The 15,213-nt window shown below is 47.7% G+C and overlaps 1 protein-coding gene across 1 annotated transcript in view; it reads left to right on the forward strand.

The window, feature by feature from the left end:
- LOC311329855 (metabotropic glutamate receptor 7-like) overlaps nucleotides 1-15,213 on the forward strand; it is a gene marked incomplete at both ends in the record, with an annotated part of 73,013 nt that overhangs the window by 30,726 nt on the left and 27,074 nt on the right. The window contains 4 exons of the mRNA XM_084461791.1: nucleotides 4,406-4,622; nucleotides 11,120-11,255; nucleotides 12,048-12,202; nucleotides 14,795-14,932. Of these exons, the coding sequence (XP_084317917.1) occupies nucleotides 4,406-4,622; nucleotides 11,120-11,255; nucleotides 12,048-12,202; nucleotides 14,795-14,932 (646 nt within the window). The remainder of the gene's footprint in view (nucleotides 1-4,405; nucleotides 4,623-11,119; nucleotides 11,256-12,047; nucleotides 12,203-14,794; nucleotides 14,933-15,213) is intronic.

The following is a 15,213-nucleotide window of genomic DNA, read 5'->3' on the forward strand; positions in this document are numbered from 1 at the left end:
CTTCCTGGGCTGGTGTTCATCCTTTTAGGGGGAGTAAGCTGAGCACAAACACCCATGTCCGACGCCATAGCTGTTATGTGTGAGAGATGGGAGGAGGTGTCGAATGCGGAACGGCGAACCCTCCCTCCTGCTGGTCTGTTCAGCGTCCATGCTGCTTTGTGGACTCGGCCGTGTGCAGCAACGAAAGGCCACGCCACACTAATTAACTTCACACGGCAGAGCTGCCGAAGAAAGCGTGTCTAACCTTTGCACAGTAGCCCCACTTAGTCACCTTCCCCTGTAAACAACCTCCTTGAAAAACTCATTTAATGGCACTAAGCAGATTGCCTCTTTCACTCCCTCTTTCCCTCCCTCTTTCCCTCTCTCTCTCTCTCCCTCTCCTCCCTCTCTCTCTCCCTCTCCTCCCTCTCTCTCTCCCTCTCTCCCTCCCTCTCTCTCCCTCTCTCTCTCCCCCTCTCTCCCTCTCCTTCTCTCTCTTTCTCTCTCTCTCTCCCTCTCTCTCTTTCCCTCTCTCTCTAAGAGCAGATTGCCTCTTTCACTCCCTCTTTCCCTCCCTCTTTCCCTCTCTCTCTCTCCCTCTCCTCCCTCTCTCTCTCCCTCTCTCCCTCCCTCTCTCTCCCTCTCTCTCTCTCCCCCTCTCTCCCTCTCCTTCTCTCTCCCTCTCTCTCTTTCTCTCTGTCTCTCCCTCTCTCTCTCTCTCTCCCTCTCTCTCTCTCTCTCGCTCTCTCTCTCTCCCTCTTTCCCTCTCACCCCTCTTTAGAAGCAGGTTCTTATTCAGGGAGGGAGGCGGCACTCTGCAGAGGTAGATCAATAAAGTAGTGTCGTCTATAACAGACCTCTGTTTTCCTACCATCGATCACGTCGGCCCAGATACATTTAAGAGCAGAACCAGAGTTTATGCTCAACTGTCCTAAGTTTGATCCATACCGCCGCTGACAGGCGCCAGACATGAGTGTTGGGTAATTGTCATGCTGAAAGGAGGCCATTGTTAATGTTTTTCTTTCTGGGCCCTCGTTCAATTTTTCATGTTCAATCCGTACTTGATTTTAATCATTGTCTGCTAGACCTCTAGCAGAAACCGCTGTAGTCGCCCGCCACCACTGGACCCGCGGGGCAAGGAGGAATTTAAGATCAAGCAATTTTTATATGCAACAACAGGCTCAAGAGGAGCGCCGATGTGAGTTACTCATTAAAAAAACAGGAGGCAGACATGTTTAGTGTGTATTGAACAGGAGGCCGTGTTTACAATGCTAATTAATTGCGTGTCAATTACAGAGAGGCCACTGAAACAGCATTATTTTGCTCAGTTCAGAAGCTGAGCGGCAGATTGGTCTCATTTGGGGGAGCCAAAATATTACCGTAGTGCCAGGTTTCGACCACATGAGTGCTGACTGCTGTGGCAGAAAGCTTGCTTAAGTAATTGAGGCTACATCTGGCAACAACGGATGCACAAGTGTGACCAATGGAAAACAGAGTTGATCTTTTGGACCTGCGCGTTACAGAGGAAAGACAATCAGCTTTCAAAGGATTGTAATTTACTAAAGCGTTAAATTACAAACTACTCTCACAGTCATTTGTAGTCCATTAGCTGACAGAGCGAGATGTGTGCAGGTGTGAAAATCTGATCACAGACCGTTTGTACCCTCAGATCCTGGTGGCACTGTAATCTCACAAGCTTTTATCCTCACACCTAAGCATGCACTAATTCACAGTGAAGGCCTTTTGACTGAGAGGATCTCAAGTGGTGGAGCATGGCCCGAGTGAAAGTGAAGGAATGCGCTGGAAGGATTTACGGACTCTTCTAGTCGAGGAACTGTGGGAGGAAGATTTCTATCAACAGGGCCAAAGGACTGAACCGAACCTTAAAAACGTAGCTAAAGGCTTCTCTGTAGAAAGGCTCAGCAGAGAGCAATTAGACTTAGATCCGAGCCCTTAAACCCTATTCCTGAAAAGTCAACAAATCACATTAATGCAACTCAGTTGAAATGGTTAAAATCACACCTCAGTGTGTAATAGCTTAACACAGGATCCAGACTTAAGAAAATGTATTTTTTCCTAATAGTGAATGAGAATAAGATATTATTTGGTTTCACATGCATAGATTTTTGATGAAACCGCAAATAAATAAAGTTGATATCTGTATCTATTCAGCTCATTTAGCTTCGCATTGTAATGAAGAGAAAAGCTGTATTACTATAGTCCACTGGGGGGGAGGAAGGAGATTTTGATGACCTCATCCTCCATCAGTGTTTAAATGTTGATGTATATCATGAATTATTTTAAAAACATTATACTTCTATTTCTATATACACAGTATTTATGCGACAGGTAGGGCACTAGGACCCAGTAGGGAGCGTTGGTTAGGAGACACTGCTGTTCTGGGAGACGAAAAAGTTGCAGAGTGAAGCTGGGGAATTTGAGCGTTGTTGTAGCCTACGGTAAATTTTGCAGAAGCATAAGATATAGGTTGATTATCAGCAAATAAATAAAGTTGATATCTCAGTTGATATCTAAAGCTGATTTGACTCCTCATTGTAACGAAGAGCCAACGTAAGGATGAACTGAAGTGAGATAGTCTAAGTATGATCACATTTTGTTTTCTTTTCATTTGTTTATCTGCCCAGTGATTCTGATCCACTCCAAAATTTAATTGGTTAGATGGCCCATTCTACACCCCTCCACCGAGTTTCATAAAAAGCACTCTGGTAGTTTTTGTGTAATCCTGCTTTGTAACAAACAAACAAACAAACAAAATAACACACCCGGGTGAACACACACCCTCTGCCCTGGAGGTCGCCAGCGCGGAGGCAATTAGACCTTTGAGGAGCCTGAGTGCACAACAACAACAATAACAACAACAGCATTGTTGAAACAAAGCCTCCTATCAAACACTGCAAATACACACACACACAGTCTTTTTGATGCATACACACTTGGCCTTCTGGGATGGCGAGGCGGCTTTCAAACGCAAACCGACATTGCTCTCCTTTCCCATTACTTTGCTGTCCTTCCCCTCTGACCCAGAACACTTGAATCAGTTGGAGCTCAAGAACTCAGCTCATATCCTCTCCCCTGGACTTTGCTTAATACTGCAGCTGAGTCCAAATCTCCTACGTTTGTCCGGCAAGACGTATTAAGCTGTCTTCCCTCCCCCCCTTTTTTTTTAGTTTTGGTGCAGTTTGACCCCCCTTGGGCTGTGGGTCAGAGCTATAACTCACACACGACGGAGGCGAAGCGGGCGCTCTAGAATCCCATCAGAAGGACACCGGGTCCTCATTCCCGCGCTGCCCCGGTGCCCACATGCTCCTGATCAGTCTAATAGGAATGGATGACATTCATACAGCCCCTAGATTACACTGTGTAATAGGGCCCCACATCCTACGTCTAACGTGCTTTTGTGTGTCCGCGCGCACGTGCGTGTGTGTTTGTGCGTGCGCGCGTGTGTGTGTGTTTACATCGCCGCTCGTCTGAGTGAGGCCGGGGGCGGCCATTTTGAGCCCGGTCATTCATTCCACCTGCGGTGATTGCAGAACAGAGGTGACGGAGTGGAGCAGAGGCTAGGCCACCATCGCTGATGAGATGGCGAAGATATTACCACCGCGCCGCGGGTCTTTATTACAGATACCAGGGTCAACACACACGCATGCGCATACACATACACACACCCACACGCTAACACACACACACTTAACACAGCCTCCTGACCGGTGTAATGGATACTATACTTTAGATTTGTATCCCCTTTTCGGCCAGTTTGGTAGGCAATCAAACCTGATCTGCTGTCCAATTGTCACCTGTCGCTGCCGCGGAGGTTCCGGACCGTCGCACAACTCCGCGGCTGGAGCCGAAGAGAGAGGCACCTGACTCTCTCGCGCCCGCGGCCGTGACTCCGACACCAGACCGTAGAGCGGTGGACCCTCACACTCGAGATTAAACTACTCACACACACCCCCGTGGGATCCAGCCATATTCGGACCTGGGGAGAACAAGGGAGCGAATCCCGGTCCACCAGTGGGCAGCTGCACCGGGACCCATTGCTTAGACCACTACAGCGCTGTACATTTGAAGTGGGGAGCTGGGCTCCTGTACCAGTGGGTAATGTAGTACTGTAGCACTTGCCTACCACAGGACTACAGCCAACTCAGATTCCGGATTCGGTCTATTCATCCTCGCCCTCAACACAACCTGCTGGCTCCCAGGACCGCTTCTGACCTCACGGCGTGTCCCACAGAGGACCCTCTCTCTCTCTCTCTCTCCACCCTCCCTCCCCTCTCTCCCTCTCTCTCTCTCTCTCTCTCTCTCTCATCTTGCATCACACCGGTGGCACATCAGCGTCCACGGGGATAGTAAACATCTCTCTCTCTCTCTCTCTCTCTCTCTCTCTCTCTGTCTCCGCCCACTCCAGATCCCTCAGATCAGCTATGCATCCACGGCGCCGGAGCTGAGTGACGACCGGCGCTATGACTTCTTCTCCAGGGTGGTGCCGCCAGACTCCTTCCAGGCCCAGGCTATGGTGGATGTGATCCAGGCGCTGGGCTGGACCTACGTCTCCACCCTGTCCTCAGAGGGCAGCTACGGCGAGAGGGGTGTGGAGGCGTTCACACAGCTCAGCAAGGAAGCAGGTGAGGGCTGGGGCATCGGGGTCAAAGGTGCATGTGTGTGTGTGTTTGTGTGTGTGTTTTGAGGTGGGGATGGGGGGGGCTAGAGGGCTGTGGTCTGCTGGGGGAAAAGTGGGAACCCTGCAGTGCATGCTGGGAATATCCAGGATTCCAGGATTGGGGGATGAATAATTGAATCACTTAATGCAGCATATGACCTGTGAACGAGTGAATGATCTTCACAACAAGAACTAACTGTATATATCTTCATGATGTACTCTCCTTGTACCATAACATAGCTAATTACACTTTAGATCAACATGAATATAGGTTAATTGCTGTTGTTAAAGGTTAATGGTTCTGTTATTAATCATGGGCGATGAGTCACTGCTGTAGAATTTCTCATCAGAGTTGGAAGTTCTGGCTCTCCTTGAGCAGGTCAGAAGACCATGACGGGAGTATGTATTGTGCCGTCGGTGCTGGCTATAGTGGTTCAGAGGAGAACTCACAAAACCTCCATTACCAAGCCAGTGACAATGCGAGCACTATAAGGAAGGAGCCGTTCTGTCATGTGGAGTGGAAAATGACACGCCATCACTCACACTGCTCCCTCCTGCCGTAGCCTAATGCCTCCGCAGCGGAACCAAGGTCACCTCCCCGGTTCTCACCTTGACCTGCTGTACACACGCGTCCACGGATGTATCAAAAGAACAGGATGTGGCATTGAAAGATGGCCGCCCCATTGGTTTCAATGAGAGCTGCTCACCCAGAGCATGAAGCCGATAAAGGGTTGTACGAATCCTACTCCCGTGGTCCACAGCACACATGTAGTGGTGTTGTTTCTTGGCCCAACCCACCTTTCTCTTTTTCCCCACAGCGCTGCCATAGACATACATGGCGAAAGAAACAGCTGGAAACTCTGTCTGTTGGTGGGGAAATTGACCCACTGATTTAAAATTTGTTCATTCATTCATTCGTTTTGACTTGAGCTACACACAGACATTTTTTAGTTTCTTTCCCTGTGTCTGTCAACGGGAAAAAGTGTTCTTGGCCCCCACGGCGTCATGTGATCCCACAGGCCACGATCACAACTTCAGCCGACATGCATTTTTAATCCGGTCACGTCCATGTGCAGTTTGATCACTCATTAAAACTTGAAGAGGCTGCTGTGGCTTTGGATTGTGTGTGTGTGTGTGTGTGTGTGTGTGTGTGTGTGTGTGTGTGTGTGTGTGTGTGTGTGTGTGTGTGTGTGTGTGTGTGTGCGTGCGTGCATACGTTCATGTGTGCGTGTGGGTGTGTGTGTGCGGCGCGCACGTGTGTGTCTGTGTGTGTGTGTGTTAGACTGAGTGAAATGGGGGAAAAGCCTATGATTTACAGGTTATTCTGGATTTTAATTTTGGCGGAGCGACAGAGCATCCTCCAGTGCGTGATTTGTCTGTCTGGCGCCCATTGTCTTCTGTTTCCCACTGATGTTTTCCTTTGGTGAAGGGCAACAAGCTCAACGCTAAATTATTGTTACAACTGTCGAACACCACAGACGGGCGAGTATGAGATTACAGGATGTTGTCTCTGTGTTGACTCATCCTTCCCTCCCTTGCCTCCGTGACAGAAAAAATATCCCTGCTTTTGTATACAAATGAAAGAGGACAATTATGGCATCCGTTGAAAAAAGCGCAGTGCGTGATGCTTTTAACGAGAATGTTAATCGAGCAATATCATCGAGGACTCTGCCCATCCAGCTCAGTATGGTGGATTTGAAAAGAACAAACAACTAAACAACATGGCTTTAACGGTATCATGCTCTACATCAAAGGGATGCAGTGGTGTGAGATTGGTTTGAAAGAAAACAGAATACTGGAGAGACAGAGAGAGAGAGAGAGAGAGAGAGAGAGAGAGAGAGAGAGAGATGCCGGTGAATAGTATACATTATGCATGGTTAGATGTGCACTGCAATATTCTTAGATGTGCACTGCCCAGTCTGCCTGCTGGGCTGATCTGTGAAGCCTCAAGATGTTTTGGGGAAGGGGGGGGATTAGGGGAGCTGGGGGGCGGCACCCTCCTCCATTGGCTGTTCCGTTGGTGTGAAATGTCAGATGCATTAGTAGGATTCTCGCTTCACCACTTCAAGGAGGGCATTCCAGCAAACTAATGCAATATGGCCGCCCGCTGCCCCCAGCAGTGTGGCATGACGGCGAGGTCGCATCGATCAGTCCCGCCTTCCCCTCCCCTCTCCCCTCCCTTGTTTACATGGCCTTCTGTCCTCACAGCTTCATCGTGATGACTCCGCTTTGCTTGGGAGCAAAAGAGGAAAAGGTGAATCTTATTTGTGCATTTTTTGTCTCTGTTTGTGCTTGGATGCAGTCCAGACTGAGTGATGCAATTTGGTTCTCCCTTTGGTAAACAGACTCATGCAAAACAACTTTCAGTAAAAACCTCCCACAAAACATCCCTCTCGAATTAATTGCGAGCAAGCTGCCAGAAGAACTGTGTTCTCATGTGAAAACCTTTTTCTCTCCCACAGTTCCTGACTCAGAACTGTGAAATACCTGTCAAGCTAGAGTCTAAATATTTAGCAGTGTACTGTATTCAGAGAGACAGCATATGTAAGAAAGATCTTTTTTTTCATCCCCTAATTTGAATATTGAGTCCTCTCAAGTGAATTGCCCTCCGCGTTTGACCAACAGTTTGATGCCTCCGCTAGAGATGAACACAGTGAGACGGAACAGCGCGGCTCTTGCGGCGCCGCCCTCCATTGTAGAATACCAAACACCCTGAACACCGTGGAGGAGAGGAATATAAGATCAGGAAGGACACACACGTCCAGAATAGGAATGGCGTAGTACCGGAGGAGAATGGGCGGGAGGGATAGGGAGGGAAATGAAGGCAGGGATGGAGGGACGTGGTCGTTCCTCTCTGCTCTGGAGGGGAGGAACATAATTGGAGCGTTGTGGATGGCCTGAGGTTGTGGGGGGGGTGGGGGGCAGCAGGGGTGTTGAGTCCATCAGGAGCCACTCTGATTTGGGGGGGGGAGGGGCGTTCCTGGATGTGTGCGGACAGGGCTAAATAGGAACCCCCTGGAGCGCATGTTCGAAATATCCAGGATTGGGGGATGAATAATTGAAGCACTTAATGCAGCACATCACCTATGGCACTTTAGACTCATCAGCAGAGGAGTTCCAGGAGTCTTCCAGGAGCCTGCTTAATTAAATCATCATTATTTTATCTCTGCTATATTAATCAAATGCTGAAATGTGGGGGACTGGGTCAGAGGTTGGAAAATGTATTATGTAGATGCTCGTACACAGGGGCTCCTCCAGAAGAAAGAAACAGTCTTTATAATTCATATTGAAAGACACTTCCTGTGTCACAAACAATATATTTCTCTTTGGTTTGCATTAAAGGTGCGTGATGGAGTAACTTGTTTTTGGTTTACATTCAAATTGTCTCCCCAAAAAACAATGTATGTTTCCCTGTGGTCTAATAAACATCGAATGTATTCCCTACCATGTGATTCCTTCGCAAAGAGATCTTTTTGGAATGTTATGAATGCAGCTGTTTACAATCCCGTGCTTCCGGCAGATGCCAAGTAGCAAGGTAGGTTGCATCCCGCTGCACAAAACGATGCCTCCAGTTGGCTGGTCGATAGACTGTAGCCTACTGTAAAAGCCTCTGGTTGGTCTAGAAACAGTTGAAAACACTAGAAAACGTGTAGCTGCAAGGCTAGGCCTCACACGTGTGTTATATGTGTGAAACGTCCTTGTGCGCCTGCTAGACACGTGGCCTACAATTTTCGGGGAACACCTTCTGAAACTAAACATGCAAAAAAGATTTTTTTTTCCAAACGAATTATCAGGTAGAATACATTCAACATGTTTATTACATACAATGTTTTTGGGGAGAAATTTTGAATGTAAAAATGTTGTTTACAATGATACTCCATCGTGCATCTTTAACAGGGGAAGTTGTGATATTTTTAACTTCTTTCTGAGGTCGGAATTCTTCAAGAGTCGCTGAAGGACAGGAGTGCCCCACCCCCCGTGGTGGCTTGACATTTCTCTAACAGAGCATCATCACATTTCTCGGCTCTGTCTTTGACACCTCCCGTTCGAGGGGGAAAGGTCTTTCATGTACTGAGAAGACCATACATTGGCAAGTGAAGGCTGTCGGCGCGGCCTCCTGACCGTACGTAGCTCCGTCTTCGGAATTCCCCTTCTGGTTGTCTGACTGACGAGGCCTTCTGTGGTCATTCAATAATTCAGCCCTGGCTGCGCGACCAGCCTGAGGCATGGAGGGCAGTGCGGTCCCTTCGGTGCGTCCGAGCCCGCTGCTCCTCGGGGAGGCTGCCCAGAATGCTCCTCGTCTTCATCAGCGGCGGCCGTGGCCTTCTCATGGGCCGCCGTGACCCACAGTATGTCTCTGTCAACACCGGACACCGCCTCTAAACACCCATACACTTATACACAGCCATTGTGAGGAGGACAAGGAAGACATGCATTTTCATGAGGCTTAACCTCAATGATTTCAGATCTAGATTTCCATTTTTGTTCCATAATGCTCTCACACATAATATCTGGAGACCAGGCACACTCTCATTCACTTCCATTGACTTAACCGTGGACACCGTTTCCCCCGAAAAAGTGTGTGTGATGTGTGCTGGCCGGGTGTAGTAAGCCCTACACGGGGGCCCTGAAGAATTGTTCTGGAATCTCTGTGATAAAACCAGGCTTTAGTGGTGTGTCCCCTGAGACCTACTGTAGTCGCTGGCTGCTCCACAACGCTGTCGCTTTATAACAGCTGGTGGCGTCTCATTCTAACGGGCCAACGCAACTCGGTGGGGGGGGGGCCCACCTCCATCCTTTGTCCATTTGAGGAGGGTTGCAGGAACCCGTCCTCCGTTGTCTCACGCGCGGATGCGTCGTCTTCCCATCGGCACGTTTCTAATTTGCTAGTCGGCCGGCGCTCTTGTCGTGATTGCTGTCAGAACAAGGAGGGTGGAGGAGCTCTTCTCTGAACGCACGCTCGCTTAGATGTGTCACAGTAAACAGAGGCTGAAGATGTGGGCTCAGCCAGCTAAAAGCTGTTTATATCAAAGTAATGAGCCCGAGGAGACTGGCAATTAGGAGATGCCGCCCATTTCTCTGTCTGTTCGGGAAAACCCCAAGCTGAGGTTATCTGGTATTGTGGGTGCTTGAGTTAAATTGGATACGTTTTAATTGGCTTGGATGAGAAGATGTGTGCGTTGACTCAGGATCAAGTCTGCAGCCACCGCGGTTGTGGTGCAGCCTCTTGGCTCCGGTGTGAGTCGTGTGTGTTTACTAGCGCAGTCTGGAAGTAACAGTAGGCTAGGTCAGCCTGTCCTGGACTCTCACGTCCACCCCCCCCCCAGAAAGCCAGGCTAATCAGGGTGTTTGTTAAGGAAGGATATAATTTGCTATCTGTGTCCATGTAATGAGCATATGCATGTGACCCGAAGATTACATGCTTTGGAAGCTAATTTGCTAATTTGCAATCAGAGCTGTGGGACATTTTACTATGACCTCAAACGGTTGACAGGAGCAAATTAGGTCACATCACAAGACCTTGTTTGTAAAATTCTGACAACCGTGGATTAAACCAGAATTGGCTGTCTTGCATTAATCGATTTCCTCAAGGACAAAGGCAAACAAAGTTTGGGGCCATCGCGTACGTCGCAGGCCGCTCGCCAAATATCGTGTTAAGTAATGCACAGAAGCAATCAGCACCTTTCATCCAGTACAAACTCATTAGCGGTGACCTGTCTGAAAATGATTCACTGTCAATACCAGCGTCCGCTTTGTGTGTGCAGCCTGCCTCGCGGTCTGATTAGGCCAGTGACCACTGAGCGATGTTTACAATTGAAATGGAATGGAAAGTCAATAGAGAGGTGGGACTTTCAAACATCTCCGTTCATAAATTACGAGAGGTGCCAAAGTGTTTTCACCTGTTGACTCGGTACACCGCTTGCGGGGTATTCAATTTGTTTGGTGCGGCCCGGCAGAGGACTCGTTCTGTTCCACCGTACACCGATTTATCTTTTCAGGTTTTTTCTTTTTTTTATCCCTGTGTTGTGAGCTGCTGTGACTGAGAGTTGATGTGTAAAATGTAAATGTGATGGACTGTAGTTTTCCATCTATTCATTGAGGGTGATAACACACTCACAATCTATTCATAAACACTTTGTTTGAAAGTGTTCCATATGCATACGGCTCCGGGTTTCCATGAGAAAAGATTAGCGTGAAAGAGTTTAGGGTTTTGTGTTTGTGTGTGTGTGTGTGTGTGTATGTGTACCCGTATGTGCACGTGTGTGTGTTTGTGCGTGTGTGTGCGAGTGTGTGTATCCGTGCCTGTGTGTGTCTGTGTGTGTGCGTGCGTGTGTGTGCGTGTGTATATGCGTACGTGTGTGTGCGTGCGTGTGTGTATCTGTGCGTTTGTGTGCGTGCGTGTACAGTGTACATGCGTGTCCCAGGGGCGTCTATCATCTCTCGCTCTTTCCTCCATTAAAGGTGGGATCTGCATCGCCCAGACATGGCGGATTCCCCACAACCCCCGGCTAGAGGACTACGACAAAGCCATCCAGCAGCTGCTGGAGACGCAGCAATCCCGCGCCGTCGTCATCTTCGCCAGCGAGGAAGATATACGGTTGGTAGAGCAACGCTCGGCATTCTGGGGACATAGAGCGCCGCTGAGCATTCTGGGTACATCCATGTTGTTCACGGGGCATTGATGACTTGCTGTGGGGGTGTCTTTAATCTCCGACAAGCCCCCCACCTCCCACCCCCGAAGACAGATCGGATTCACTGTCAGGGTTTCCGCAAAAAACAAACATGCCCCGAATAAACACAAACACTGTCATGCCTTAGAAGGGAAGGCGGAAAATGGAGGAGCACAGATATCTCAAAGACGGAGTACAGATATTGTCTCATTTACAATGCCTAGTGGGAAATGGCTTTGCGAAGACAGATAGACAAACTAACTGATTGTACTGATGAACGGCCGCATTACAGAAATGGACAGGAACAGAAGGATGAAACAGAGGTTTTCTCAACATCGTACATCCATCTATGAGCAAAAGAATACACTCATGGACGGTCATTTTTACTTATATCTAAACACACTATTTGCTGTAAGTAGCAGGTAGACATACCCCCAAACCAACCCTTGATGCTGAGTGCCAAGTAGGGAGGCACTGGGTACCATTTTTTATCATCTTTGGTATGACTTGGCCAGGGATCGTACCCCCAACCTCCCAATCTCAAGGCCACTGAGCTGGTATTGACAGACCGACCGACCGACCGATTTTGTGTTTGTAGCATGTGTCCTCTCTGAAAAACCTGTGGCTTCACTCTGCGATGTTTGCGAGTCTGCGTAGTTTGCCGTTAGTTTCCTAGTAGATACTGAACTGCCTGTGTCTGTCATTCCCTCTCCTACAAGGGGGGTTCTCAACGCCACCAAGAGAGCCAGCAAGGTGGGTCACTTCCTGTGGATCGGATCGGATACCTGGGGGGCGAAGAGCAGCCCCATCCACCAGCTAGAGGACGTGGCCGTGGGAGCACTCACCTTACTGCCCAAACGCTCCTCCATTAAAGGTGCAGTACACACGCACACACACACACGCAAACGCACACACGCACACACACACACGCACACACACACGCGCAAACGCACACACACTCACACACGCAAACGCACACACGCACACACACACTCACACACACGCACACACACACACACACACACACAAACGCACACACACACACAAATACACACACGTAAGAGACACATACTATACACTCAATACTTGGTGGGGACTCCTTTTGCACAAATTACTGCACAAACGTGAAGCGTGGCATGGAGGCAATCAGCCTTGAAATATTTCACTACATGTGTAATGAGTCTATAATATATGAAAGTTTCACTTTTTGAATCAAATTACGGAAAATAATGAACAACATGCTAATTTTCTGAGATGCGCCTGTATGGCGAAAAGTCAGCCACGCTCATGCCTCTATTTGAATTGAAAAAACAATGATATCCCTTTGTTGCCCTATATCTCACGACTATTCTGGTATAATATTGTTCACCTCACTCAATGGCTGAGTGGCTGTTCTACAGGCGGTTTTGTAGAGTCTCGCAGGGGGTAGCTTGTCACAGTTGTGGCACTTTTCTCTACCAACTCCGAAAACTCAAAATTTTATTACAATAAAGAAAGTACACTCTCAAAACATTTTTATTACAGAATCTGCAGAGAAATCACACATTGTCCCCCTCAAAGTAGTCCCCCCCAGAGATAATGCACTTCTGCATTCGCTTTTGCCACCCACCTCTGTGGAAGAGATCAAAGCCACCGTGAGTGGGGAACTAAGGGGGCTCAAAGAGGAGGACTTTGCCAGGTGATTCCATGGGTGGCAAAAGCGAATGCAGAAGTGCATTAACTCTGGGGGGGACTATTTTGAGGGGGACAATGTGTAATTTCTCTGCAGATTCTGTAATAAAAATGTTTTGAGAGTGTACTTTCTTTATTGTAATAAAATTGTTGAGTTTTGGGAGTTGGTAGAGAAAAGTGCCACAACTGTGACAAGTTACCCCTGAGACACTCTACAAAACAGCCTGTCACAGAAGCACCGATTGAGTGAGGTGAACAATATTATACCAGAATAGTCGTGAGATATAGGGCAACAAAGGGATATCATTGTTTTTTCAATTCAAATAGAGGCATGAGCGTGGCTGACACAATACGGGGACTTTTCGGTTGCACCTCGTATATTGCCACCATCTTCATCACTACTACTACTGCTAGTACAGTACTATGTTCCACCGTCATGACTGTCAGTAAAGGTCTTGTATTATTGAATTACAGCTTGCTTGCTAGCTAGCTAGCTGGCTAACGTTACCGAAACATAAGTGACTTGACATGCGCTGAAATCCCATCATGGATCACTCCGCTCCAGTGGATTTTAGAGTTCCGTTGGGCAACACTTGCATGAACTATTACCGGAAGACGAAATAAGTCAGAAAGGTATGACACAGTTTCCCTGTCTTCTGAGTGTTACCATAGAGCAGCATGGCCGCATGTTTATTTAAATTGCAAATGTAGTTGAGATTCGATACTCTGTTCTGGAGTCAGAGGCTGTTTACTTCGATGCCACGTACTGGTTTCTCGTTGTGTACCGTCAGTCTGCGTCACGTGAGCACGTCGCAGTATTTCTTCCATCATGTCATATAGCCTCCAGAATAATATCTATGTTTAACAAATGGCCATTGTTCCCCTTTAATGTTTATTAAACATACATGTGGATATGTACTGAACACACTTTTAAATCTACCGTCTAACAGTGCAGCTGATTACAATGGTTGCATAAGCAGTTGTATCTGCCAATAGCTCTTAAACCCATTTTCAACAGGGGTTTATAAATTATTTTTCCATAGTTTGCACAGCCACTTAAAAGGAGTGTCACAGCTATTAGGCTTTCATCACTACAAACTGGGGACAAGGCCAGTGTGACTTTTATAAAGCCTGTTTTAATTACAGAGGAAGGTAGTCATGACAATGGATGGTCGGCTTTAGCTGGGAGGCAGCAGGAGTATATTAACCCTGCATGCATCATTCATGGGGCCTTCCGAAAAACGAAAATCAGCCAAGTCATTCACTGCCCTGATTAGTCATTATCTCCTTGCACCATGATTCAACCGGTATGACAAGGAGAGAGAGAGAGAGAGAGAGAGAGAGAGAGGAACGGAGAGGGAACCTTCGATGTGTGAAGATCACAGAGGGAACTGTGAATCAGTCACCGCTGCAGCTGGTACCTCCGCCAACAGAAGCCAGTGCCTGTGTGTGTTATTATACAGTAGACAGATACTGTAACTACAACACTCAGTACCCACAGGAACGATGGGTTATTATTCACATACTAGTCTGTTCCCATCCTCTTTATTTATTATCCATCCTGCTTTTTAATTCATGTAATTTCCTAGATGAAAGCAGTGATTAAACGTCCATGGGAGAGACCGGAAAGAGCTTGCGAGCGGTTGGAAATAATGACGCTCCCACACCTACCGTACACACACACACACACACACACACACACACACACACACATGCGTCTCGATTCATTTCCTCCAGGTTAGTCTTTGATAATCGGTTGGGAACCAAGGTTCTTTGTTGTTATTTCCGCTCCCAGGGTTTGATGAATACTTCACAGCGCTCACGCTGGAGAACAACCGCAGGAACGTCTGGTTCGCCGAGTTCTGGGAGGAGAACTTTGACTGTCGGCTCCTCAGTTCCTCCAAGCGAGAGGACACCAGCAGGAAGTGCACAGGTGCTGAGATACGTCTCTCCGTCTGTCTGTCTGTCTGTCCATCTGTCTCCGTCTGTCTGTCAATCCAACTGTCTGTTTGCCTGCCTATCTATCTATCTATCTATCTATCTATCTATCTATCTATCTATCTATCTATCTATCTATCTATCTATCTATCTATCTATCTATCTATCTATCTATCTATCTATCTCTATCTATCGATCTATCGATCTATCTATCTATCTATCTATCTATCTATCTATCTATCTATCTATCTATCTATCTATCTATCTATCTATCTA

The sequence above is a fragment of the Borostomias antarcticus genome, assembly GCF_949987555.1.
Source record: "Borostomias antarcticus genome assembly, chromosome: 3".
Taxonomy (NCBI): domain Eukaryota; kingdom Metazoa; phylum Chordata; class Actinopteri; order Stomiiformes; family Stomiidae; genus Borostomias; species Borostomias antarcticus.